At 47.5% G+C, this 27,835-nt stretch overlaps 1 protein-coding gene across 4 annotated transcripts; it reads left to right on the plus strand.

The window, feature by feature from the left end:
- TMEM201 (transmembrane protein 201) lies at positions 1 to 27,801 on the plus strand. Of its 4 annotated transcripts, none has more exons than XM_027658081.1 (11): positions 1 to 119; positions 5,908 to 6,028; positions 6,915 to 7,109; positions 8,869 to 9,045; positions 9,626 to 10,017; positions 10,454 to 10,657; positions 20,503 to 20,720; positions 22,524 to 22,595; positions 23,557 to 23,847; positions 24,328 to 24,459; positions 24,903 to 27,801. In XM_027658081.1, the coding sequence occupies exons 1-11, from the start codon at positions 46 to 48 to the stop codon at positions 24,998 to 25,000; spliced, it is 1,974 nt and encodes a 657-aa protein (XP_027513882.1). In that variant the 5' UTR covers positions 1 to 45; the 3' UTR covers positions 25,001 to 27,801. The 4 variants fall into 4 exon arrangements, with proteins under 4 accessions (XP_027513882.1, XP_027513881.1, XP_027513883.1 ...); XM_027658080.1 differs by having other exon boundaries at positions 18 to 119; positions 5,905 to 6,028; XM_027658082.1 differs by lacking the exon at positions 1 to 119 and adding an exon at positions 381 to 453 and having other exon boundaries at positions 5,905 to 6,028.
- The last annotated feature ends 34 nt before the right edge of the window (positions 27,802 to 27,835 follow it).

Here is a 27,835-nt window from a genome sequence, read left to right on the forward strand (position 1 = left end):
ACAAAGCGCCGCCGCCGCCGCCGCCGGGTCGGGGCCGGGGCCGGCATGGAGGGAACCGGGCTGGGCGCCACCGTGTGCGCCGCGGCCGCGGGGCTGCTGCTCTACCGCTTCGCGCGGAGGTACGGCCGGCAGGGAGGAGGAGAAGGAGGAGGGAGGGTATGGGAAGGGAAGGAGGGAATGAAGGGAGGGAGGGACATGGCGGGGTGTGCGGCCCGCGGCGGCGGGAAGGCGCCACGCGGGGCCCGGTGCCCGGCTGTGGGGACACGGCGGCTGTGGGGACACCGCGGGTGCGCCCGGCCAGGGTCTGGCTCCCTCCCCGAGGAGGGTGCTGAGGGAAAGGCCCCCCAGCGTTGTCAGGGTGTGGGTGAATGGCCGGATCTGTCCTTCCGTGTCCCCCGGAATGGCTTTTGTGTGTACCGGGCTGAGCATCCAGGACGCGCCGCGGTGGGAGCGGTGAGTACCGCGGGTCGCTGCCCTCACGGCGCCGGGGACACGGGCTCCCAGCGATCGAGGTCTCCCCCGTTTTTTCTGAAGTGTTTGGGGCAGGGAAGGAGAAAATCCTGCTTGCTGTCGTGGTTGGTGAGGGTTGAAGGCAGGATTGCAGGACCGTAAAATAACAGCGCGCTTAGCACGGTGCTGGAATTCGGGGGGTTCCGTAGAAGTCAAAATTATTGATTAGGGAGCAAAATTCTTTGGTTACTTGGTTTCTTGATTGCACAGAACGTTCCTGACTTTTGGACAAATCTAGACCAATTGGAAAGCAGGCTTGAAAAGCATCAGGAGAGATGTGAGGATGCAGGGACAGAGGCTCCCAGGGGTCGGGGTCTCCCGCATTTTTTCTGGCGTGTTTGAGGCAGGGAAAGAGAAAATCCTGCTTTCTGTGCTGATTGATGAGGGGCGAAGGCAGGATTTCATGGGGAACAGGGCTGTAAAATCACAGCACACTTAGCACGGTGCTAGAACTTCGGGGGGATTCCATAGAAGTCAAAATTATTGATTAGGGAGCAAAACTCTTTGGTTACTTGTTTTCTTGATTGCACAGGACGTTCCTGACTTTAGGACAAATCCAGACCAGTTGGAAAGCAGGCTTGAAAAGCATCAGGAGAGATGTCAGGATGCAGATCTCATAAAAAGGAGCAAAGCTTTAATTTGGCAGATTCTGATCTAGCATAGCGTGACAGGAGTGCAGGGATGTATGGAATACGAGCCACTTTAATCTTTATAGCAACAGAGAGCAGTTTGCTCATCAGCTGAGTGCTTGTCTTGGAGAAAAGGAGCCCCAAGGGCTCCCTGTGTTAAGATTCACTTCAAGTTTACGCTTAGCAGTAGAAGCATATTTCTACATTCACAATATCATGCTTAAGGTTTGCTCTAAAGCCTTTGCTGTTTGTGGAACCATATAAGTGATCAGTGATACATTAGCCCATATACAAGACTTGGCATTTCTGTGACATATTTAGGGTAGCCAAGAGATCCTGGTGGCCTGAAGCAATCCCAGTGAAGCAGGCAGTGTTTCTTTGACCCAGTTGAGGCTAACATGCCTTTTGAGGGAGGAGATTGGATTTGTTTTGCTCGAGTTCATCAAAAGGTCTCTGGAATGGAAAGCATTTCTTCCCAAGTCCTTGAAGACTGCTGGTAAATTCTGTCAGGAGGTGACCTTGATAATTCTTTGGGGGTACATGTTTGTGTTTCTTAGTAATGTTCTGATGTTACCAGATTTCTTACTCTGTCTCAGAAATTAATCTTCCATAGTCATCAAGGAGGACAGCTTTATAAGGGACACAGACACGATGCCAAACACAGATATGATGCTATCTTTGCTTTTTGAATCAAGGAAATAAAAGATTTGATGTCCACATGTACAATGTACAGGAACTCCTTAATCCGTGTGAGTTTGGGTCAGATAGAAAAACTCTGGTATGTTTTGTGGTCTTTCTTTGAGATCACAGCCTGGCTGCCTGTTTGTCGGTTGGGGTGCTGAGTTCAGACCAGCAGCTGTAGCAACATTTCCTTGGGAAGGTTGTCACAGGTACTGCAGTGGCAAAAAGAGGCACCTTTCCTGGAGCATCCTGTCCTGGGGCCAGTGTTCTCCAGGGTGTTCAAAGTTGCTGGAGCTGCAGTTTCACAGTTCTGACAGCTCTTGAGGGGGACAAGCCCAGAGAGTGGTTACAGCTGTGGATCTGTGTCCCTGCCTAGGTCCACTGGGCACCTTATTCCCTCTTAAGAGGACACTAAGTCTGGCTTTTATGAGAGGAGAGGGTGCATTGTAACCTCTGACTCTACTAGAAATCTGATCTTGTGGTTAAATCTTCAACCCTGTCCACAACTGCTCCTTGTGAGCAGATGTGTCTGTGACAGCGTTCACCTGCTGGAATTTAGATAGATGTGTTTTTCTTGCACTGGAAAATGGGCTTTAGCACTGGGTTTGCACTGACAGACCCCTTTATTGGCAGGTGATGGACATGGGCACCACCTGGAACTCCCCAGGAGCTTCCCTGATGGTGAGCTGGAGTGTGCCATGGCTTGATCTGTGCCTGGGGCTGATCTGTGCAAATCAGCTCCTCTTTCCTTCAGATTTGCTGGCATAGCCCTTTGTATAATTGCTTTGTAATCCAGTTGTGCCAGAATGAAGAGTGCTGCTTTAAATACTTTTAATGGAGAATTGGGTTTTTCTTCTAATCCTTGGGAGAGGATGAGGATAACCCTCTGAAGAACTGCACATCCATATTTCTTTTAAATATGGAAAACCAAACATCTTCATCTTCTGACCTAGTAGTAAAGGGGAGGATAGATGTTAATATTTATAAATATATATAAATATTTATAGATTCAGTTTATTATTATCAGCACTTTTCAGGCAGACTGTTCTTCTGGCAATCCATTAAAAGTGTGGCCTTGAATATGTGTATAAATGAGGAATAGTGAAGAGTGCTTGGAGTTGGAAGGAACCTAAGGTCCTCTTATGTTACACGACAGACACAAAGTAGTTGCTAAACAGTGTTTGTCAACAGGACCTGCAGAGCTGCAAACTGATTTTTGTGAGCAAAATGAAGTCATCTGATGACCCCTCACAAAGAAACATTCTGTGTTATATGAGGGCTGTCAGACATTTAGGTGTTGATCCCCTAAATGTGTTTACTGCGGGTATTTTCCCCTCGCTGTTGTCTTAAGCAAATATCTTCTACCTGCAGAATAATTTATCCAAGCCTGGGAATTTTCTCGAGCTTGTTTGTGTGTGCAGGTTCCACACGGAGTTAGCACAGCAGGTGAGCTGTGAGTGGAATCCCCCTGTGCTGTCAGTAATTGTCACCTCCTGCTGCTCAGGTTTTATTTTGCAGGGAGGTTCTCTGTCCCAGTGAAGCTGGTTCGAGTTAGTACAGTGGTGCATTTAAACTCCTCAGGGATGATTTGCCTGGTGTTTTGCAAGGGATTGAGCACACTGTAAGTGCTCAGTTTTGCATTGTCTCTCTCATCCCAGGGTGTGACTTCAGAAGCAGTGTGTGCTGTAGCTTATTGCCTTCAGCTGCTGCCTGAATTCAGTCAAGGTAAATATAGCTCCAAACTCATTAAATCTGTATTTGAGAGTCTTTCCAAATGCAGTACTTGTTTTTTGCTTTTAAGGTCCTGTCCAATTACTAGAAAACTGGTACCCCACCTACATGTTCTTGCCTAAAATGACCTTTTTTCCCCCCTTGTTCTTCTTTTTGCATCCAGCAGATTGGAACTTGGGTTTTTTGCACCTATTTCTATGGCAACAGATCATAGGTTCAGAAAAGGAAGGATTATTGCCTCTTATCCTAAATAATCCAGGATTTAGCCATTTCTTTTGCATACATTGTGAGAATGAAGGGCTGCTGTTTCATCCTTGGTAGCACTTCCTCAGCCTCAAGAACTAGAAGTGGAATCCTGTTTGGAAAATGATGGGAAGGTCTGGAGTATACTGAGGATTTGGTCTCTTACATTTGCAAGTTCTTGGACAGGGTTTGGCATTGATTCTTTTTTTGCTGAAAATTAGTGCTTCCACCTCCTCTCTCGTGTCGTGGAAGACGCTGGGGGTGGGTAGGGGCTGAAGTGTGGTGTGTCTTATTTCCATGGATGCCAGAGGATGGTGAACAGCAGCATGGGGGTGGGACTGTGGCATGTTCCACAGTACCTGGGGCTTGTGCAATAACCTCCCTCAGTGGGAAGCCTGTGCTCAAGGAGCACTAGGATTTTTGTGGTTAAAGAAGCCTGCATGTTATACTTGCACAGCTTTTACCCCTGTGATAGTGAGATGAAACCAGTACCAACAGGTGTTGCTGTCCATCCTTCACATGGCTGTTTTGACAAGTGGTTTTCTTGGCATTTGGACAGTGGGAGCTCATGGATAAGTCAGACTAACGACCTAGATTTGTCTGCTTTAAACTTTTTTTTTTTTTTGCCTCTTAGTTTCAGAAGTGGTATTTTTAACTCGCATCAGTTACTGTTTTGAGCCCCCTTGGCAGTGAAGAAAGTTGAGCAAGGAATATTCATTTTAGGAGGGGTGTGGGTGTTTGCATCTATTTTGGGGTGAGAATCTGTCACCCAAGAAGCTCCAGCTATTTTCTTTCAGCATCTGGCAGGGAATCCTCAATGCATGCTGGAGTTTCAGTGCTTCATTGCAAGCACTGTTAGTACCTAGACTGGAAGGCCAGGCATTGCCTGAGGGTTGGATATTCTGTGAACCAAGTTTCAAGACACAGTCTGTGGAAATGGGAGGGAGGAAGAATAATCTTAATTGTAGGCATCCAGCTACAGAGGTGATGGCTGAGAGAGAGGGGAAGACCCAGCTGCCTGTTTGGTCGAAGGGTGCCAGACAACACTTCTGCAGGATTCAGAGGGTGTTTCACTATGGAATTTTGTAGCAGCAGAGACCATTTCCTAGAGCAGGAAGAAGAGAAGTTGCTCTCAATTTGGGAGCATTTGGATTCCTGTTAGTTGCTTCCCAGGCCCTCCATGAGCCCCCCTGCTCCATTGCTTTCTCTGCCACTGCAGTGGAGCCACACAGATTAATGCCTTGGTGGAGCTGGGCTGGTGGCAGCTGGGTCCATCTGTCTGCATAGCTGCCATAGCCAGTCCCTGAGCAGCTGCCCTCCCTTGCAAGTGGGACTGGGACTGGTTCTAATAAACCCAGACAGCTGGGCTGTGCTGCCTTGACCTGCCAGGGAGCTCCTCATGGAGGTTGCACCAAGTTCTGAGAGAAATGCAGACCTTCTTTAGCAGGGCTAAGGCCACTGGAGCTCTTTGCTCAAGCATCTGTCACAACCTGTGGTCACATCACAGCTGTTTGTCTGTATTGGCTGTTGTTTTAACAGGATTGCTTTAAAAAAACAAGGGGCTCATGGATCAAGGTCATTAGTCTTTATCCCTTCCGTTCTCAGGGAAGACGTGTTGTTTCCTCAGTTCTTTATACATCTAAAGCTGTGAAGAAACAGCTGTTAACAGTGCCTGAGCCTTGGGATAATGTGATAACCCTTGCCCTTGAAAAATTTTCTGTCAAAATAGATAGAACTGTAACCTGGGTTTCTGAGCACCATCATAGGCAGCTCTTGTGGATCGTAACTTCCTTTTCCCGGGATTCTATGTATTAAGCATCAACTCTACAGCACCCTTCTCATATAATAACACTGCTGATTATGGAGAGGATTTGCACCCCCAAATGTGCCCCTGAAAAACAGGGAAGCTGATAATTCAGCATGTTCATGGTAGTAGTACAGAATTAATTTCTACTTTAACAGCCCACCTTTTCATTGCCAAAGTGACTACTCTGAGTCGTATCACAGAATGGGAAGACTGATTATTTTTCCAGCTTCCTGTTTGAAAGCCTTTGCTTTCCTGTCCACCAGCTGAGTTCAGTGTTCATGCCTGACACGTTTCCTCCCCCAGCAGGAAGAAGCCCACACACGTGACAGTGAACTGCTGGTTCTGCAACCAGGACACGGTGGTGCCGTACGGGAACCGCAACTGCTGGGACTGCCCCAACTGCGAGCAGTACAACGGCTTCCAGGAGGTACTGGGGCAGGCTGGGAAGGTGGAACAGTGCTTTGGGAAATCCCTGCTCCTCCTCTGAGGTGATGCAGGCCCAGTGCACGTGAATGTGCAGCGGTTTGACAGCTGTGCTTGAGCACTGGTGAGCTCAGCAGCCCATCGCTTGATCAGCTTTGAGAAGGAATCCGCTCTACTGGGATGTGCTGGCTGTGATAATGAAGACAGATTTTCCTCCCTTTCTTTAAAGGGCAAAAGCAGCCTTGACATATCTCTTAAGAATATTTTTTTAAATATATGAAACAGTGTAAAAATCCCTGTGCTAGGTGTGCTATTAAAAAGGCTTTAATATAAACATTGCATGTGATCCTGCCATTCTGGGTGATTTCTGCTCCTTTCTACTGGACGAGGAGGATGGAAGAATAAAACCTCTATTTTTTAATGATGCAATCAGATTGTCTTTATTAATAGCCAACAACAGTAAAAGAGTTTAAAACCCTGTCAGAATTTAGGCGTCGGCACTATATTAAACTATTAGCAATATTAATTAAATAGTATTTAAATTATTAATAATTTAGTATTATCAACAATAAATATAGCAAATAATATATAAAATATTAACAGTAATTAGAAATATATTAAAATATTATTATTCTCTGGTTTTGTATTCTGTTAAATAACAAAACCTGTCTTAAACCAGGATCCAGCACAGCCAGCTGCCTGCAATAGGTGTGTGGAACAGTGGAGGTGGGCAGAAGATTTGAAGCATTTTGTCTCTTTCTTTTTGCTTATGTACTTTGTCACATAGGTGAATGCATGTAGAGCTCCTGACAGAGCTTAGGGACTCTTATTGCCAACCCAGCTTTGATTTTATGATCTAATGTCTGCTTCCCCTCCTGCTTTTTTGTCAGAATGGAGACTACAACAAGCCCATCCCTGCCCAGTACATGGAGCACCTCAACCACGTTGTGTCGGGCGGCACGACCTTCTGTGATCCCACCAAACCACAGCAGTGGGTGAGCAGCCAAATTCTGCTCTGCAAGAAGTGCAACAACCATCAAACCATGAAAATCAAACAGCTGGCTTCATTCTCACCGAGGGAGGAGGTGAGTGCTTGACTGAGACATTCCCGTGCGTGGCTCTGCTCTTCCTGCTCGGTTTAATTCCATCCTGCAGCCTTGTAAGCAGGAGAGAGAACAGGTTTTCAGTGTACTGTGGAATGATGCTCCAATAGTCTTCAGAAGCACTATGTGGTACTCCAGTGCAGAGGAGGTTACTGATTAGTGCTGCAAATTCACCTAATTCTATTCCTAAGCCAGAATGTAATGCCCTGTTCTAGATGAGCGCTGAGAGTTGAAGCTCGAGCCCAAAACGTTGCTGAGATCAGCTTACAGCTCCAGTGCTTCCCATGGCCAAGCTTGGAGGATTTGGCAGGCACAGCTGCCCACTGGATACCTTAAAGCCTTAACAGATTCTGTTTTTCCTGGGGCCCTGCCTGTGCTGCTCTGCATTATTAGTGCAGTGGGAGAGGAATCCTGTGCAGCCACATAATTTCCCTGGTCAGGCATCTGTGCCTAGGAGGGCAAAGGGAATTTTACAGTTACAGCAACAGGATTTCCTGCTGAGCAACTTCTTGGCTTTCCCATTACTTAATATGCATGGAGAATGGGATAATGGGGTTTTTCCTTCACAGTTTTATGCCTCTCCAACGTTTCACACAGAGAATTTAGTGCTGCACTCCTTAGCTTTCAGCCATTGTCAACAAACCCTGGGGTTGGACTGTGCTGTAGTGGGATGTGTTCATCCTCTGGTTTTACCTAATCCAGTCTGCTTTGTGTAATTGTAACAAGTTTGATCAGGATGACTCCCAGAGAACAGATTTAAATTTGATCATGCTTAATGAGAGTATCTTCAGCTGATGCCCTTTTCTCAGCTTTATTTCTAGTCCCTGCTTCTTGCCTGACCTATGCAGTTCCTCAAAGCACTGCCTCTGGCCCCTTTTTAGGCATTCAGTGACCTGTAATGTCTGTGCCAGCTGAGAAACACGGGACTGTGTTATCCAGCATGGTTGGATAAGTGTGTCAGTGGCAGCAGTGGCCTCTTGCAGCATTGCTGGCCTGTTCCAGTGAGGGATGACCCTGCTGCTCCTGGTCTCTGCCATGGGATTCCTTCTCAGTTCCAAAAGGTGGAACCTATGGAACTGCTGGAGCAAACTCTTGGGCAGCCTCAGTGCACCATCCTGCTTCCAGAGAAGCTGCATGCTTTCAGCTGACACTTTTGGTACAAGGATCTTGGAGTTAGAAGAGCCTTAGAAGCTTCTGTGACAAGTGGTGTGTCCACTGTAGTGACACCGAAAAACGTAGCTACTGATTTTTTTTACCAGTGTTATTAATGATTTGTGGAGCTCATCTCAGTAAGGCCTCCAAACAGGGACAGCCTTCAAGTTTGGGGCTGATTTTTGAAAGGAGCTTATCTCTTTCTCCAGCACAGTGGAGTGAAGGGGCAACAGGTATTTTGTGTCCCCTCATTTGAGGAGAGGAAGAGCAGTTTTAGTTTCTTGTCTCACCACCTGTGTTGAGTTCATAAGGTCTCAACAAAGACAGCAAAATAGGGCCACAGAAATTCAGCATCCTGGAATTGGGCCACAGCAGCCTTCTGCAGGGCTTTTTTCATCTCTTCTGGGACATGGAGGCTGGGTCAGCTGTATGTGAAGCTGGTTGCATGCCTGGCCTCCAGCTTGGTTCCTCTGGGGGCTGTTCCTCTGGAGACCGGAGTCACGCTTTGTCCGCCTGTCGGGAGCCAATATGATAACAGGTGAGGGACCTGCACTTCTCACCTGCGTTTCCTCTCCTGTTCTCTCACCAGGGCAAGTATGATGAGGAGATTGAGGTGTACAAGCACCACCTGGAGCAGACCTACAAGCTGTGCCGCCCGTGCCAGGCTGCTGTGGAGTATTACATCAAACACCAGAACCGGCAGCTCCGCGCGCTGCTGCTCAGCCACCACTTCAAACGCCGCGAGACAGACAAGGCCTACGCCCAGGTGAGGGGGCTCGGGAGGAAATGCAGACAACTTGATCCCACTGCACCTGGGTTTGCTGCTGGGAAAGGGAGGCAGCAGCCTTGGGGCTCCCTAAACCTGGGAGCTGCTTCTGTACCAGCAGTTTAGAAGAGTACAGCGTAGCTGCCGCAGATGCTCCTGATGTTAGTTTGAGGTTTTCCTCCTGCTGGTGTCGTTCAGGGCAGTTGCCAGAAGGCAAGTCTAATGTAATAATAACAGAGTGGAAGGAAAATTATGGGACAGGCAGAGAAAGGGAGGTAGGGAAGGCAGTTTATGAGTGCAGTGCAAGAAACTACAGAGTACAAGGGGAAAAAATTAAAAAAGAATGATGGGAAGTGAATTATGACATTCTCCCTGCCTGACCTTGGCTTCTGCTCATAGCTCTGCAATTGCTCCTTGCTAGACTACAACATCCCATGTGGTGTCAGCCCAGTACAGAGACTTAGAGGGACCTGAGCAAAACAGTCCAGTAAACCATATAATCTGGAAGTGTTTCTTAAGGCACCATTTCAAAACCTTACTGCAGTTCCTTCTGACAAGGTGTTTCTCCCTTCTTCTGCAGAATTTATGTTCATCCTCCTCCTCTGCTTCCATAACCACACCAGCTCAGGTGATACTGCTGCGCTTCCTGGCCTTCCTCAGCTGCGCGTTCCTGGTTCTGATGGCCTTGTACGGGTCAGGCAACCCCTTCTCCCTCAGCACAGCAGTCCCTGCTCCCGTTCCCTCTGGCCCAGCGTCCCTTCAGAACAGGACTGGCTCAGGCTCCCGTGCAGACGTGGGCAATGACACCTCGGTGAGGGTGGCAGGATGGAGGGAGCTGCTCCAGCTGCTCCCGGAGCACGTGGTGGAGAACCTGAGCGCCGTGTGGGCTTATGGGAGGAATCACCAGATGGCCGTGGCTGTGCTGGGGCTGTTCACCTGCCTGCTGGCCATGTTCCTGGCTGGGAGGATCAGGTGAGTGTGCACTTGGCTCCTGGTTCACTTCAAGGAAAACTGTGTTATGTTGGAGGTCTTTGGTCCAGTCTTGACTCGGTGATCCAGGGATAAACATCTACCAGAATGGCACACGTAGCACTGGGTGGCACAGCTCTTAACCAGCAGGCTGGGTGGAGACAGCAGAGCTTGCTTTGGATCTGTGCCTTGGTTCATTCAATTTAAGCTTGAATTACTGTGAATGAAGAGTTCCCTGTGCAGCTCTGGTAGAAAATGGAGCTGATCTACTCAGGTGCTTACACAGCAGTGGGCAGGGCTGCACCCAGTCAGAGGCAGTACATAACCTGCTCAGTCCATGTACCCTCCCCTCCTTTTCCCCACCTTCCCTCTCCTTCCTCAGCACCGAGGGAGTTGGCTGGTGTTCAAACTCTTGTCTTGGTTTTTCTTTCCGTTGCAGACTCCGGAGAATCGACGCGTTTGCCTCGGTGCTGTGGTTCGTGGTGATGAGCCTGCACGTAGCTGAGAGGTACCTGAAGATGGAAACCCCCAGCTGGCTGGACACGGCCAAGTTTGGCACCACGTCCCTGTGCTGCCTGGTGGGATTCACCGCAGCCGTGGCCACGCGGAAGTCGACGGGCCAGCGGAGATACCGGCCCCGAAGGTCAGAGCCAGAGCAGTGACCCTGGGGGAAGGAGCAAAAAAAGCCTTGTGAACTCTTTGCAACTGGTGCTTCTCTCTCCTCTTTTAATTTTCCCTTCCTCTGTTTCCTTGTTTTGTTTTTTTTTTTTTAATCAATCAGATAAGCAGTGAAGATCTCTTCTTGCTTTTTATATATATCTATATATATCTATATATTTTAATTTTTTTCCCATCCTTGCTTACCACTGTGCTAGCTGCTTGGAGCACTTCCACTGCTAGCCATGGAAGCCTCTCCTGCTGCCTCCATTCTCCCTTCCTCCTGCATCCTACATCAGCAGTGCAAATATCCAGCTTCCCCAAAGCCAGTTCTTCCAGCAGCTGCCTCACAAACTGCTCCGTGAATGCAGCCTCCTCCCCATTCTGCTCCTCCAGCCAAAGAGATTCTGGCTCCTCCTGTCCTCCCAGTTCTTCTCACTGCCTCTCCATCCTTAGCCACTCACAGAGGAACCCTCTGCCTTGATCCACCAATGGGGCCCAGGCCACCTTCACTTTTCTAATGGTGCTGGTCATTTTAACTTGGAACTGATGGGAACTTGCCTCTGGATTTGGAGTCCTCGTAACGTGTGCTGTGGTAACATGCCCAGGCATGCGAGGAGGGGACCCATAACCTGGTTCCTCTTGCCTTCCACAATGTAGCATCACTTACCTGCATGTTCTCTAGCTCTGCCCTTCTTCTGGCTCCTGTTTTATATGGAGAAGTGTCCTTAAGTGCTGTTGACTGGAACTCCAATAATTTATTCAAAAGGGTGCTTTACAAGATCATGTAGCTCAGGGTGTCTGATTTAATACCTGAAAGTATTCAGCTGGTTGAGGCTAAATTTTCAGATCTACCAGTGGCTGTTGCTTTCAATGCCAGTTTTCTTTGGGTTTGTTACCCACCCACTCCCTGAGGAACATCTGTGTACAAGCACAAGTGGATAAAAATGCGTGTGTTCCTTCACTCCTATAGAAGAAATATGTGATAACAACCTCATGCTGTGATACATGGTCAGCTGTCAGTGTTGATCACTACTTACTCAGGCAGTGTTTATTGCTGAGAACACAGATAGGAAGGATGTGCCATAGGAAGGGGTGGGAGCTCTGCTGTGGGACTGCATGGCAACAGAGACCGATTTTTGGGGTTACTTGAAAGGGTTCTCTTTTGAAGTCTTGCATCGGTCCTGATGCTGCTGAAAAAAAGGGGTCTGGAAATTGTGATTTGGAGCTGAGTGCCTGGCAGTCCTCTGCTGAAAGCTGGGGTAACTGGGTGTTACTGTGTGGGGAGGGAAGAAGGAGCTTCCAGCTCCTTGGGTTTTTGTGGGATTGACTTGTTGGGGCCTCTTAGGATCAGCAGTCCGAATATCCTGCACTGTTGTTTGCAAGGCACCCCACTGAGTTTCTCTGATGGATTTGGGTCTTCCAAGAGGAAAAAGCACTGTTACAGAAGATCTGCTATTTTCTTCTGTTCCAAATAGCACAGTGGAACTTGCCACACTAACAGTCTGATATAAATTAATTGGATGTCGTGATCTTCCAGTGTATAAACTCTAAAATAATCGGAGTGGAGCTCTCACTGTGAAGTATCTGCAACTCCTGCTGAAACATTCAGACACTACTGGGTGCTACAGATGCTGGTGAAACCAGAGAAGCTTTTTTTAAAGGAAACAAAAGCTTTCATAGCTTTTCTTAATTACTGCTCTTCCAACCTGTGATCCTTGTGAAAGCACAAAGGTGACACTGTGAGGTTCTTTAACAATAAGCCAGGCTGAGTGTGCCCTGGGAAGGTGCAGCTCCTGGCTGAAGGACTTAGCAAGGGAAGGGGCCACACAAACCTACTTCCCTTCTCGGCTCTCCTTTGGAACATTTTTCCAGTGCCTTCAGACAAATATCCACCTCCAAGCTCACAGAACACCTGTCTCCATTCTGGTGCTTGTGAATGATGGTGCTCTGAGGGTTGTTTACTTATTTACCCACTAAAGGAACCCAGCACTTGCAAAGTCTGGTTCCATCTTCCACCTTCCCATCACTTACCAATCCTGACCCAAAATGCTTGTCTTCCAGCTTACAGGTTGCTTCTTATTCCAGTCTCAGACTTTCAAAATGATGATAATAACCATTTTGTCCCATTTTCTGCAGGGGCACTTGATTGAATTTAGAGAATTGTTTCAAAGTAAATACTACAGGAAGCCATGTGACAAAGCAGGGGAAAAAAGCCAGCAGCAGTGTGCTGGGTCAGACTTTCACAATCCCTCTGGTGCCTCTTTCCTACTCTCCCTTAGGAGATTTAATAGGAAACATTCCTTAAAAATCCAGTCTTTTTTCTCTGTACCTATCAGCCTGTTGGAGCAGGAAGCAGTGTTAGGACAGGAAGTAATAAGCTCGTGAAAGGATGGGAAATGGCAGAGGAGAAAAGCCCTTAAAAAAAAACAAAAAGGGGGACAATTTGTATGCTATCAACTGTTGACTCAGCACTCCTTTCAGTGCAGTGATCCCTGGAAAACTCACTGCAGCAGCCCTTCCAACACCACTGTTCTGCAGCCCATCTGCTGTTCAAAGTGGGGTGGACAAAGCCACCTGATGAGATGGGCACTGGCACCAAATCCAGTGCCAGCTCTGCCATCCTCCGAAAAAGCTGCACAGAAAACCCAGGACACCCTGAGCTGTCATGGCCATTAAGTGAAATAAAACAGCAGACTTCTTTTTCCTTCCTCCCTTTTTCCTGCTTCAGGACTTCAAAATTTTCCTCCTAAAGTTAAATATAGGAAAAGACTGATGTTCCTATTGAGCTGTGATTGTTTTCTGCACTTACTGCACAGTTTGGAAGTTCCTCTTGCTGCTCTCCTGTGAGGTGTGTCCCAGTGATGGGAGAAACCTCATGTTTGAAGGATGTATTGATGCTGCTGACAGGCTGTGGGGATGGCCATGGCAGTGTCATGCCTGATTTCTATCAACAATTATCCCTTTTTTTATAAGAATAAAATTAATCTGCCCAAATTTTCTTGCCCAGTAGCGAGGAATCTCTCAGTGGCAGCTTCTAAAGATGCTTGGCAGCCTCTTAGGATGCTTTGCTTCCAGGAGCTGAAAGTCAAGGCTCTGTTAAACTTCTCTGTGCCCTGTTTCACGTACCCTCCTGTCTCCTGTTTTCCTCCCATCTCTTTAGGAGCACTTTGGGTTTTCTCCTTTAATTTAAACTTGCCCCATCTTTGAGCCCCCTGAGGTCAGGCACCTTTTATGATATTTTTCTCTTCAGTGTTATGTTGTTTGACCATTCCTGTTCCTTTCTTATTCTCTTGTCTTTTTCCCTGTGCAGTGCTGGGATGGGATGGGGAGGATGCAACTAAATATTGGGAACAGGCAGTTGGCAGAACTGTGGGAAGGAGTGGGATTTATACTGTGAAGCCTGAATAATCTTGTTAAGGAATATTTTAGCTCTGTTTGCACAGCAAGTGCAGACCTACACTGAGTTTAAAATTTTTTAATCTGGGAGATATGTTAACTGCAATTGAATATAAGCAAGAAATCCATTTGTCTTCGCTTTATGCAGATTAATACCAGTGAAGTATATTTACAAGTTGCACTAATTTATATGTCAGAACATCAGAAAGCTACTTTGTTTTGTGGCCAAGCTGTACAACTGATCTCTGTGGTGCTTTGTTCATGATTTACTGAAGAACTTTTGGACTTGTAATTGGAAACATTTCATGGGTGAAACAAAATAACACATGTTGAAGTGGGGTTCAGTTTTAATGCCAAAGAAGCTTTTGTCTGTACTCAGGTGTCAGCTTATTTCCCCCCCTTCTTTGTGCCTCAGCATGTCTGTGCTGCTGCTTCTCAAGACACCAGAAAACCTCAGAGCCTCAAAACCAAACTTGCAGCAGTTGAATTTTTGGTCCTTTAGAGACTCTGATGCTGACAAGTCTCCTCTCTTTCTGCTTCTCTCACATGGTTGGTCTCTCAGGCTTTTGCTGATGGTAGAGGAAGATGGATCTTTTAGGGGAAAGGGAAGAAAGGAGGAGAAGGGTGGGATTTTCCAGAGGTGTTCTGATTTATAAACTGTAGCATTCAAGCAGTACCAGTTGTGTCTCAGACAACAAGGCTTGTAGAAGATCAGTTGTGAGTTTGCAGTATTTTACTCTGGACTGTTCCTGGAGAAAAAAAAAATAGGTAAATCACCACTGCCTTTACTGAGCCTGTTCTTACCATACCTGATTTAGTGCCAAATAGACTGTTCTAGACACTGCCATGCTGTAGGTTCTGTATGGAAGGTGCTTTGCATTTTTCACCCGAGGTTCAATTAGGACATAGCTCAGCAGTTGGATATATCACCTGACTGCATGATTGCTTCCCCCACAGTGGATCCAGCAGAAGGAAATGTGTGCTCCCAGCTCAGGTATTCTGGTGCAAGTCCATGCCCTGAGCACAATCCTCCCATCCCTGTGCAGCTGAGGTGCTATTTTGTGTGACACACACATGGGAACACATTTTCTCCTGCTGGGTGGGACAAGAGCTAACAAAGGGCTGGTAGCTAATGAACACAGCTGGCACAAAAGCACCCAGGACCACTTGGTCAGTGCTTTGAGCTTCTTGTTTTCCATTAGCTGGACTCTATTTCAGGCCAGAGAGGAACACTGTGGTAACCTGTGGTTACGAGATGCAGCTTTGAAGCCTGAGGGTTCTCCCAGCCATGCAGGCCAGAGCGTGCAAACATCTTAACAGTATTAGAGGGTTTTAGCCCAAAAGCCCCTAATTCAAGGTGCTGCTCTTTCACACTGGCCATATGCTGGTGTCTGGACCAGAGGATGGTACAGCAGAGTGGAGCTGAGGGTTGTGTGTCACTTGAAATCAGATCTGCTCCATGCCCAAGTGCCTGACTCTGGCTCTCGGTGGTCGTGGCTCATCTGCCAACTCAAAATCTTGTACCCTGCCCAGCAGAGCCAGATTTATAAAGGGACTGATGTGGGTTCTTTAAGTGCCTTTCCCTGGACAAGATCTGTGACAACACTGTGTTGCTTTGCTTCAGTGGAAGCACCGAGGCTGCAGCGTGGGACAGCAGTGCCTGTGTGTCTGCCAGGCCAGTGCTTCTGTCCCTCATCTGCCCCCAGTGAGTGTGACAGGGCATAAGAGGACACTTGGGCTGCACTCTTAAGTTTCTGAGCAGCTCTGCAGGCTCTAAGGGGGTTGAGGGAGAACCCAGAACTAGCAGCCAAATCAGCACCTCTGCTGCTGCTACTTCTGAAGCCCTCACTGACATCAGTGCATGCAAACTGACACCTTTGTGGCCCTTTACCCTTCAAAATACACTATATTTGTATCCCATTTTTTCTTTTCTATTAACTCCTCCTTTCCTGCACCCGTGCTGTGCATGCCCTAGAGAGCTGAGCTGGGGTGTGGCAAAGGGTGAGGACACGAGGGGAAGATAAAAACGGTGTAGTGACGTTTGATTTTGGCTTGGTGAATATTCTTCAAGTACTCTGAAATTATGTGAAGCTAATAATCATGCTTAGATACTCTAGGAACTATGTATTGATGTGCTGTGGACAAAGTATTTATGCTCTTATAAAAATTAATATAATTCATAGCCAGATGGTTGCTCCAGACTGACTCCACTCCTGAAAGCAGGGAGCTGTGGTGTGTGGCTTTGCTTTGGTTTTTAAAGAGATGCTTTTGAAAATGCATGCTGTCACATATAACCTGCCAGGTCATTCCAAGTGTGCTGTCACCTGTGAGTACACTTGGGGCCACTTTGAGCCGTGGCAGATGCTCTCCTGTGAGAGGGACAGTACTCAGTCCTGAAGTCATCCCCTGTAAAGCCTCATCTGGGACCAGAGGGGTCGAGTGCACAGGCAGGAAGAGGTTCCCTGGACATTTTTGTCATGCCAGCAAGTCTGGATTTGTGTAGACACAGGACCTTTGTGCCACCTGTAGGAGGGAAGGCAAAATTGATGCCAAACATCTGTACTGTAGGAGGTGTTAGTGCAGGACCTGGCAGCTGGAGCATTTTCAGCTCCAATTCAACCCTCCTTTTTCATCCAAAGCAGGACAACATGTAGGAGAGAAGAATTCTTACTCTTGGCAGCTAAAGTTTCTAGCTCTTTTAAGTCACATATCAAAATATTAATGTGTCTGAGACCTGTGCCCTTTTTAATCATTATTCTCTCTTCTCCCTGTGCCTGTTTTTTATTCATATATTGCTCCTTACTCCTGATTCTTGACTGTAAGCACAGGTTGTGGCCCTGGCTGATGAGGTGGAGCAGAGCAGTGCCTGGTCAGGGCACAGCAATGTGGGGTAACAGGGAGCTGTTCTGCACCCACAGTGCCTGGGAACAGGGTGCAGTTGTACCTGGAGAACTCACAGCTCAGTTGTGATGGCACATTAAGTCCAGAGTTAACATTTTATCCCCTGACTGCCCCGGGCAGGTGAACCTGGGCAAACACCACGAGCTGCCTGCCTGTGACTGCATCTTACCTTCCTCCTTCATGGACTGAATTCCCTGGCACAGGAGTGGGTCCATCCAGCCCTGTAGTCTGACCTGCCCCATGCCCTCCCATGTCTCTCTCTGTCCCAGGATGCAGCATCTCTGGTTAAAATGTGAATTAAATAGGCACACACATAGGTGATGTCTTTGGATAAGAGGGAGGTGTTGGGACAGAGGAGGGGAGGCTCTGCTGGCAGGAGGTGTCTCTTCAGGACCGTGTACAGTCCCATACAGTGTAATACTCTTATTTAACCTTCTATTTATTTATTTTTAAAGTATCTGTGTAGCAGAGTTGTGCCCAACTGTCTAGTAACGCTGTGATCATTGTAAACACTAATTAAGATGCCCAATTTTTGATGTTCACAATATCAAGTTCTGAAATAAACGGCTTCCGGGCCCTGACTATTTCCACGAACTGTCTGACTCCAGAGCCTTTTTGTTACTTTTTTCACTGTTACCAGCCCCATTATTATCACATGCACAAATGGCTTGGAGCTAAGGCACAGCTGTAGTGCTCCATTCCAAGGCTGGGATGTGGTTGCTTCCTGCCTTATGATCCTCTTGATCTCCTCACCTTTTTTCATCTGCTTCTGAAAGAAGTTTTAGTTCAGCTGCCTATTCTCAGGCATGAAGCACATTCCCAGGTCAGCTTTTAGCAGCATCAGGCCCTCTTGACATGGCAGTGGTAAACACTGAGGAGAAGAGTGCAGGGAAAAGGAACAGGATTTTGCACACTTTGCAGGAATTTGTTCAGAACAGATCAATATTTAAGCCAGTCTTTGATCAGCATTCAATCCTAAGGCCTTAATGTGCTATGCTTAAAATTCTTCAGCTCCTCTTTGCCAACCAGAAAACTTCTTTTTCTGGATGGTGCAAGGCAAGTGATTCCTCAGCTGCCCCGAGGATCTGACTGCACAACTTGGTGAGGTTGAGAAGGGGGGCTGTTGAGCAGCAGAGCCATTGGAAGACTGCTCCAAAACAGTTACAATCCCAGGACTGTGAGAGAGAGAGATTGTGGTTATGGGTGATAAATCACTGTAATATCTTCCAGCCTGCTGAATGAAAAACTGCTGCAGCAAGGAGCTGTGTAAAGTTGGGTCCTTTAGCCCAAAGACACAGAAGGTGCAAAGTTAGGACAAAAGAGCTGCATTGTTCAAGGGGATGCTCTGATTTGGCCCTTCCCAGCCATGGCACAGTGAGTGGTAGGTATCACTCTTTCTCCTGTGATTCATATCATAGTCCTGAGCTGCACTTCCAATCCCCTTTCCCACTCATTTTCCCTTACAAAGCTGAGATGGACACGTACATCTCTGTGTGTGTGTATGTGTGTTATGGGGCAGATGTGGATGTGTGAGTGCACTAAAGGGAAGCACAACACCCTTCCCAGATCCTGGAACCTGAAGAGGTTGGGCAGTTTCTGCTGCAAGACTGAGGAGTCCCTTGCTGCTGTTAGAGGCAAGTCCTGCTTCCAAGATGTTGTTCAGCCTGATTAAGCTGGTCAGGATTGTTATGTCTGCCTCATACGAGCACATAAGTGGTTTTATAAGATATTTTAAATTGTAATCTTAATTCTAGACTGCTTCTTCTGGACGTTTTAGCACAGCATGATATTGCTGCACCAGCTCTTTAATCTCTGAGGCAGAATGGAAGGTCCATAAATCACCTCACAGCACAAGGCTGAGATATGTATATTCCTTCATGCTCTGATTTACTCCTGGCTTCCCTCTGACAGAAGAAAAGCCATGTTGCTGCTCTCATCTGTCTCATCTGTTTCCATCAGAAGTGAGATTAAGCCTCCAAATATTGCAGCCTAATTTTATTTCCATTTAAAAATATATGTTAGTTCTTCATCATGATTTCTCTGACAATTATACTACCTGCTTCTAACAAAACAAAACTCTTACAGGAGATCAGAGATCTACTCCCTATTCTAGACTTTCTTTCTTGTATTTTCATGCCACTGTTAAAAACAGTACAAAATTGCCATACTTTCAGCACTGCAACCTTTGTGGAATACTCATTTGGATGGTTTGAGGACACAAGTGAGACTCCAAAGCTGACTCCTCGTTTCTGAGGTGATGTAGTCAACTAAACTGTACACAAAGACTAAGATCAGTACATGATTGCAAGGAGGAATAGAAAGCAGGTAAAAATAGCAGTAAGTTTTTAACAGATTGTTCAGCTCAGGTTGATTTTTAAATTTCAAACCACTGCAAAGTTAGGTGATGAGACGGGGGTCGGAAATTAATTGCATAGTTTGTTTGCATATAGTAACTGAGTGTGGTAGTACAAGCAGTGAAAACAATTAGAATACAAAGTCCTCTCATACAGTTATTTTACCAGAGAGTAGAGGTCAGTTTATGTCTGTAGCACTCAAAAATCAATAACTGGTACAGGTATGTTTTGTCTGTTCTCTCTCCTCTTGTATTCTCAGCCTGCTCGCTCTGTTCTGCAGCTCCCACTCTTTCACTTGGAAAGAACCCATTGAAAACAACTCGCAGACCCTAGAAATACAATTGCCATTATTATTTTCAATTTAAATTCTTTCCAGGCACTGTAACAGAGATTGGGTTTTAGGCACTAGGAGCCAGACACTTCCTGGAGTGTGTGCTGCAGGGGCACAGCTCCCTGGAGTGGCTGTGCGAGTACATACTTGGGGCAGAGAAACTAAATGTAGTGGTTTAGGCCTCACTTTAGGATTTTCTCATCTGTAAAATGAAGGTAGTGAGTCTTTATTACCTGACAGAAGTATAAATAAAGGCAAATGTGTTAAGGAGGTCTGAATGTTGGTTTTAAAACAGAGCTCTTGTGCTGAAATCTCCGTCCAGGTACCCACTAAAAATCCTTTTCTCTATGCTGACATCAGAGGTAAGATGTTAATTCTGCTTTCTAAGGACAAAAAAAATAGTACATAACTACTTGCTTCCCACAGCCATGACATGTCTAAGCATGCAGTTGGCATGTGCACATAGCAGACATAAGATGTGCTCTGTGTACCTGGATTTTTTAAAGCATTCTGGTGTCTCTAGGTAATTTTCTCATCCAGGGAGAGATCCAAGGTACTGTGCCTATCTGCACCTGAGTTCCTAAACTGTTCCACCACCTTTTCCACCCTGTACTGTGGGACAGGTTGGTGCACAATAATTCGAGTCAGGCTGAGCAGTTCTTCCTTTCCCAGCTTCAAAGTGTGGGAACATTCCTGTGAACTCTTCAGCATTCTGCATCTTGCACTCCTGCACTGAAAAGTCAGTCCAAAGCTGGTAACAAAACAAGTGTTCATGCAACGACAACTGAGAGAGGCAGTGACTGGAACTTCTCCTTGCTAAATGTCTGTCATGTGTGTCCTTTGCAGGTACCTCTCTGGGGATTCCATGACTCTCTTTCCCAATGGCACTGGGACAGCCTTCCCTTCACCTGCCACGTCTCTCTTTGTCCCAACACCACCCAGTCTCCTCCACCTGACAAACCAACAGCTCTTCAGGTCCCCACGCAGAACTTCTTCATCCTCCCTCCCTGGACGTCTCAACAGGGCCCTGTCACTGGGGACCATCCCCTCCTTGGCCAGGGCAGGTGAGTGGGCAGGAAACTGTCCCAGTGGGAAAGGCAATGGAGTGGTGCAGTCAGAAGGAAATGGGCTGTGAGGCATCCACACCTCACAGTCCTGTTTAGAGATGGCTGCTCTTGTGGCACAGAGGAGTCTCCAGCATTAGGAATTTGGGTTTTGGCATTATTTCACAGCAGGCCATTGCCATCCTGGGGAAGCAGAAGCCTCCCTGAGCACTTGCCCGCTGTGGGTTAACTGAAATCCAGGGGCTTCTCCAGGCAGTTGAGTCAGGATGACACAATCCACAAGGTTATGTGTGGGAAAGAGGCAGAAGGGGCAGTTAGCCATGGGAATGGAGAAGAGCAGCTTGGGAAGGGATTGGAGCACTGGGATAACTGATCTGGCAGGAACTATCCCTCCCTTCGAGCTGCTCTGTTACTTTGCTTCTCTTGCTCCAGCTGAAGGAGCAGAGGTGAAGGCAGGCCCTGCCCTCGGTCTGGAGTTGATTTGCATTAGCAACACTATTGAAGCTGCTTCAGGGACCCCATATCCTCCTGGTTTTAAGGGCTTTGTGTGATCCAGGGAAGATTTATAGGCCTAAGGAAAGCCTCTCTCCCAGTAACTCAGTAACCCCTCTGTTCTGCTGTACTCGAACCCAACAGATGGGCAATAGTGTTCCAATGCACCTCTCCATGCAAGAAGAACCAAGCTTTGCTGTGTCTCTGATTGCCAGAAAGTCAGAGGCCAAAATGTGGCAGTTTTCTAGGACAGCATTGCAGTCCTGCACGGATTTTGTAGTTCATTCCACATTTCTCTAACTCACCCTGCCAGCAGTTTTGCCAGATCTAATGAGAGCAGGACAAGGACCAGCCACACAAACCTTCCAGCAGTGTGGCAGCTTTTGGCACAGCCTGAACCCTCCCAGCTCCCTGAGTGCCCTGGAAGGGCAGGTGCAAGTGCTCCAGACAGCTGGGATGGGTGTCTGGGTTTTATTTACTGAGGTGCAAAACCAGACAGTCTGGAGAAAACAGGCTGTTGGGGCTGAAGGGTTTTTCCAAACATCAAGGTTTTCAGCTTCCAAAGCTGTTTGCCAATAGTTCTGTAAATTAAGTGCCTAAGAAAAACAATTTATTTAAGCTGCCATGTTTTATTTGTAGCACTTCTGCCTGACAGGAGTACTTCTCATGGTTTGGGGGTTTTTCCCTGTCTTTGCTTTTATTTATTTTTATTTTCATTTAGTATGGCTACCATACCATAATAAACCTGTCAGTTAGATGGGAATTCATCTCAGCATCCATCTTTTCATAAGGAAAGGATATAACCATATCTTCACCTTCTTCCTTTTTAAGTAGTGGCAAACCAGGCTGTGATATAGTCACAGGGCAGATAATCTGAATTTGATGCTGTATTTAGAAGTCATGTAGCAGCTTTGCTAGGAGCAGGTGAAGAAGTCACCACCTTTGGAAGCTGCCCCATCCTTCTGTTATAACCTTCACAAACTGTGTTCATGTTTGTCATCTACTCCTGTGCAACATGAGATAAATCATTATAAGCCAGTTCTGCAGTGCCAGAGTCCACTGGCAAATGTGCTGCTTCAGATATTTTGGGGAGAGATGTGTAATTTAGAGCCTGGACAGATCTGTTCTGCTGCAGCTGGGAGAAGTGGATTATTCTGCTGCTGCCATAAAGCCAACCCAGGAAAGCAGGGACATTTTTCCTGCCTGCATTTCCCACCTGTCCCCTTGTGAGACGATGCAGTTGCATTTCTGGAGGACAGACCTCCAGCAGCTGAGCCAGCTGCCTTCAGATTGTTTCATTTTTGCTTTTAGATTCTGGCTACTTGTTCAGTGGAAGTCGACCTGCCTCACAGTCCTCTCAGTCCAAGGAATCTCCGACATCAGGTACTGCACTGGGCCTGCCAGGCCAACTCTCTGCAGGATTTGCAGTGAGTGGCTTGAGGCATGTGGCTGAATTCTTTCCTCCCTGCTCCCATCCCAGTGAAAATGTCAATTGTGCTGTTAGAAATGCTGCAGGGAGAGCCCCAGCTGAGTGGGATTGCATTAAAATCAGGTGCTGTATGTGTTGGATGTCCTTCTCCCCGGGAGAGCTCACAGTGAGACAGAACAAGGAGCCCTTCCCTGCTTAGAGCTGAGTTGAGCCTGCTTTGATAGGAGACTTCAATTGTTCCTAGGGCAGCTTTTTTATTGTGCTTTCCCAGCCCCAGGAACTGCTAATTTGGCTGCCCTGGCTGCTCTGCCCTTTTGCTCCCATGTCCCCATGATCTGTGTGTTGCCCCTCTGACCCAGATGGATCCCTTGGCTGGTTTTGCTGCTGGAAATGCGGTGACAGCCTGGGCCAGTTGTGCAAACCTCCTCACATCCCTGTGCACCTTCCCAACAGCCTTTGAAGGACATGCCAGAGCAAACCATTTACCTGCAAAATGTGTAATGGAGGCTCTCCTGGATGGACACAAGGGAGCAAAGAGAAAGCTCACCAGGCTCCTGGTAACCCAATTCCTGAGCCATTCCTGAGTGTACTAAAGTGCACGTGGAATTCCACAGGATGCTCTGAGTTGGAAGGAACCCACAAGGATCAGAAAGTCCAGCTCTTAAGTGAATGGCCCATACAAGGATCAAACCCACAGCCTTGTTGTTATCAGCACCATGCTCTGACCAGCTGAGCTCATCTCAGGTTTCTCTGTGTTTCTCAGTGTGGGAACTCAAATAAAGAATTTCAGTACAAGATACGTTGGATGTTTCTAACTCCCATTCCTTTTTCTTGTAGAACTGTTAAAGAAAACTGTGCCTGTTGTATTTGGGTGATAATCTCATGGTTTCCCCTCTGGGGATGTCTCCATTTCAGAGCACTTCTCCCTGCTGTCCGGCAGCTGTGCTCCCTCCCGCATCCCCTCCCCAGCACCATCCGTGGCCGGATCTGTGACTTCCAGCTCGGGATCCCTGCGGTTCCGCCGGCCCCTCATCAGCCCTGCCCGCCTGAACCTGAAAGGACAGAAGCTGCTGCTGTTCCCATCCCAGAATGAGGCCCTGCTCACCCCAACCAGCTCAGAGGAGCACACCCACTCAGACAGCAACATCTTTGCCCCCGAGCTGTCCAGCTTCCCGAGGAAGAGCCTCAGTGAGCGGGGAATGCCCGGTATGCTGGCAGCCTCCTGCACTCCTGGGAGGGCACTGGGAGGAAGGAGTTGGCTTGCAAGCCCAGCCCTGCAACATCTAGGCCACAGTTAGATGGGAAACCTTCAAGAGAAACCCGTGTGATGGTGGTGGTGGGCTACCAAACTCCCTTCAGAATCCACTGGCCTGAGGAGCCTCTTGGCTGCCCAAGTAGATGTCCTTTTCTCCCTGGTGATGCCCAGGAATGCTGCTGCCACCACCTTTACCCTGGTTTGGAGAGCTCCTTTAGCCACGGGGGAGGTGGTGCTGCTCAGGGCAGTGTATGAGACACATGCAGGCAGTTCTGCTGCTCAGCACTGAAATTTGCCTTTTCCTTCCAGTTCCTGTCCATAAATTTACCAGGCAACCATCCATTCCTCATGTCTAGCTGTAGTCTGGTAGCTTTTGCTACTTTTGGCTTCTACTAGTGCCTTTTAAATTTTCCTTTCTCTTTTCCTTGCAGATGTGAGATCTGCTATGGAAGGAGGGAGTATTTGCAGTGATAATTCCATCAAAAAGGAGGATCACTCATCACACTCATCTACCTGTGTGGTAGACACAACCACCAAAGGGGAGGATTTGGCAGGCTGGAGAGGTAAGTGCAAGTCATGTGAGTGTTTCCTGCACGTGTGAGCATTTTTGTGAGGGTAACTGAGATCTTTCCTGTGCTGCAGTGACCTGATCTTCAGATCAAATAAATAAGTAGTAGCAAAATGGAACTTGTGCCTGCCATTCTAAGACCTTAACAAGGCTGTCCCTGTTCTTTGGACTGTCTGAAGAGCAGTGACAGAGTGCTAAACTGAGACAGAGGAAAAGGGGTGGGGATGCAGGTGTCAAGAACAGCGATGAGATTGAGAATAGAGCCAAAGAGAGCAGAGGAATCTTCCCTGACAGGACAAGTCCTTCAGTAACTTCTGCTTATGGTGAAAACACTGGTCAAAGAGAGAGAAGCAGTACAGCCTGTGTTCACTGTTCTCATCAGTTCTTTAATACCTCTTTCTGCTATTCCCTTTTTTCCCTGTGTCCCCCTCCTCTAAGGTCACTTTGGTACCTCTGCTCTCCGGGGCCTGCTGGCTGTGAGCCTGACCCTCAACGCTGTGTTCACGTCAGCCTACGTCTACCGGAGCCTGCGCTGAGCTGGGCCAACACTCCCTGTCCTTCTGGGTCCACCTGGTCCTGAGGAGACAACAGGAATTCAACCATGGCTTCATGACTAATGGCCATGCCACTGGTGCATGCTGGTTTTTAAAGAACTACTGTACACCCAACACTCATGACAAGGAACCTGGGTAGCTGCTACCATCGCTTCCAGGTAGAACATATCCCAGGATTGCCCCTGGAGGTGGCAGAAAGCTCCAGTTAAAAGCAGGAGGCCTGTTAAACGGCCCACACACTTTTATTTCAAAAGAACTGACCTGAGACACAAGCCTGAAAATGTGTGAGCTACGTTTTTAGGAACCTATCCCAGCTCTTCTTTCTGACATATTGACCTCGTGCTGATGGTGCTGGTAAAATGAGGAGAATTAGAGCAAATGAGCTGAAGAAGAGGGATGGCTTAGTAGCTGGTGCTGGGCTTTGGCTACTGTAGCAGCATCCTCAGCCTCTGCTCGCTGGTTCCTCTTCTCTCTTCCCTTTGGCACTCTCCTCTAAACTATCAGTGAATTTTCTTTAGTTGCCTTAAGCTTGCCTAAGCACGTGGGTGACCTTGGCTGCTCTGTCATGTTCTTGCATCTTAGATGTCCATGTTCTTCCACCTGGACCTGGCCCTGAGGCCACTTTGACCAGTTCTCCTTCTGGTCATGCTGGTTCTGTCCTGCTGTCTGTCTATCCCTGCAGCCACACTGTGCTGCACAGCCCCCACACAGACATCCTGGGGGGGCTGCAGCAGAACGAGGATGTGCTTTGCTTTACCCAGGAGGCATTAATTCTGTTCCAGTGAAGTCTGTAAGAAGAAAGGATCCCGCTGTGATTTGCACCCCAGTCAAAGGGCTTCAGCTCCCAGCTCTGCTGGTGTTTTCTCTGGAGCAGTGGGTGGCAGAGCTTGTTCTTGCTGTAAATCGCACAAACCTGTTCTGTCAGAGGTGGGTGAGGGGCTGTCTGATTGTACACATCTATCCACAAACCTGATGCCTCAGTCTGATGTTGGGATTTGCTTAGTAACTATTTCAGATATTTCTTAGTTAAATGCCCGGGTGCTCTCAGTGAAAAATGCCAAACCTGTGCAGTTCAGCCTTCTGGATAGATTCTTTGTTTCTAACCCAGGGGAAATAACCCTTGATTTCTAAAAGCAGTTTATCATTTGGCATTTCTGCTTTTGGGTGAGTCTTCAGCATTGCTCGGAATTCAGGGGCCATTTAGAGTATTGTGCAGAACACTCAAAATCATTTAGTGCATCCTAGGGGAAAAAAAATGTCTTCATGTTTTGATGTATAAATACCAAGTGCAAAGAGAAGATTTACCAGTGTGTCAAGAATACCTGGTGAGAAGAGAGCTGACTGGCGTTAGCTGTGTATTTCTTGAAGCAGGACTTGCTCTATTAAGAGTTTTTCTGTTGTCTCTTCCCTTGGGCTCCTTTACCTCAAATTTCTCTCCCCCACCCCACTGTCCCGTGTTTGCATCTTGAATTAGTGTTGGGCTTACTGTGTCTTTCCCTCCCTTTCGGTTTGCTGCTGTTCCCTCTCTTGTGCTCTTGCATGTGCAGAGAACAAAGTCTATCAGTGCTGACCATTCTCTGCTCTGAACCTGGAATTCACACCTTCCTTTCACCTCAGTTTTTTTCTTCTGTGTTTTGATCAAGTCCCCACCACAGCCTCACTTAGTACATCATTGGAGTCATAGCCAGACTCATCAGCATGCATATGACAGCTTCAATGGGGCTTTACTGCTGCTGATTCAAGCACTGAAAAATTTAAGTCTCTCTTTGTCTTTTCCACGTCTCCCTGCATAGTTTCAGCAGCCCACTTCCAGCTGCTGCTCCCACTCTGCCTGCAGGGAGATCTGCTCCTCCTGCTCTGCCTGGCACAGCTGGAGCACAGACTCACCCACACGTGCTGATCTGAGAGGCTGAGGAGATGCCACTCCTGACTCTGCATCTCTCCCAGCCCCCTCTGGGAGCTGCAGCACCTCCCACACAAAGCCCTGGAACCAGGACAGACCTGCAGCAGGAAGATGTGCTGTGGGCTGATGATGGATTCTATTGTAACTTGCATGAATTGTTCCTTGTAGCCAAACTGGACCCATAACCTTGCTGTAAAAAGATCTTTGTCCCCTTTTATAGACTTCTGCAGGCTCACTTGAGCATGTGTATAGGCAAGATGCTAGCAGACCAACTTCCAAGCTTCTATTTAAACCTCTGCTGTTTGGGTTTTGTGATGTCCTGGTGCAGTGTGTGACATCTCATTCACGGATCCTTGTCCTACCCGAGGGGCCTCCTGTACAGAGACAAGCTGCCAGAAAATGCTGTGGCTGTGCTTGTCTTTGTCACACCAACAGATGTGCACTGTGACTCCACGTATGCAAACTTCCCACCTTCGCCTCCCAGCCTGCTCTGGGTTTTACCATCACACCCACCTGGATCCAAGTTGCTCTCTGTCTCGACCAGATTGCAATAGAAACCTTCTCCTCCTTTCCAGCAACCAAGGAGCTGCAGCCTCTCAACACTCCTCTTCCCACCCCTATTCCAGAACAGGAACACTCTGACCTGTCACTGCACTTCTGCATCTGAAACTGTTCCTGGAGGGGTGTTTGGTGACCTTGTCCAAAGCAATATAAAGACTTTGGATTTTATTGCTGAAGAGGGAAGACAACCAAGTTTTTCATTCTGGTGCTAGAACACTCTCCAGTGGTGCTCTCACAGTTGTGAAGCCTTTGCTTGAAGAATCCATGAGTGTGTGAGAGTGTGTGTGTGTGTGAGTGTGTGTGAGAGTGTGTGTGTGTGTGTGTGTGTGTGTGTGTGTGTGTGTGTGTGTGTG

The sequence above is a fragment of the Corapipo altera genome, unplaced genomic scaffold, assembly GCF_003945725.1.
Source record: "Corapipo altera isolate COAL_440 unplaced genomic scaffold, ASM394572v1 301, whole genome shotgun sequence".
NCBI classification, from domain to species: Eukaryota; Metazoa; Chordata; class Aves; order Passeriformes; family Pipridae; genus Corapipo; species Corapipo altera.

Excerpts from the sequence above, each read along its gene's own strand:
- TMEM201 (XM_027658080.1), top strand. The coding sequence starts at position 46 with ATGGAGGGAACCGGGCTGGGCGCCACCGTGTGCGCCGCGGCCGCGGGG. Across the intron at positions 120-5,904 it reads CTCTACCGCTTCGCGCGGAG|CAGGAAGAAGCCCACACACG; the intron begins GTACGGCCGGCA and ends TTCCTCCCCCAG. Across the intron at positions 6,029-6,914 it reads AGTACAACGGCTTCCAGGAG|AATGGAGACTACAACAAGCC; the intron begins GTACTGGGGCAG and ends CTTTTTTGTCAG.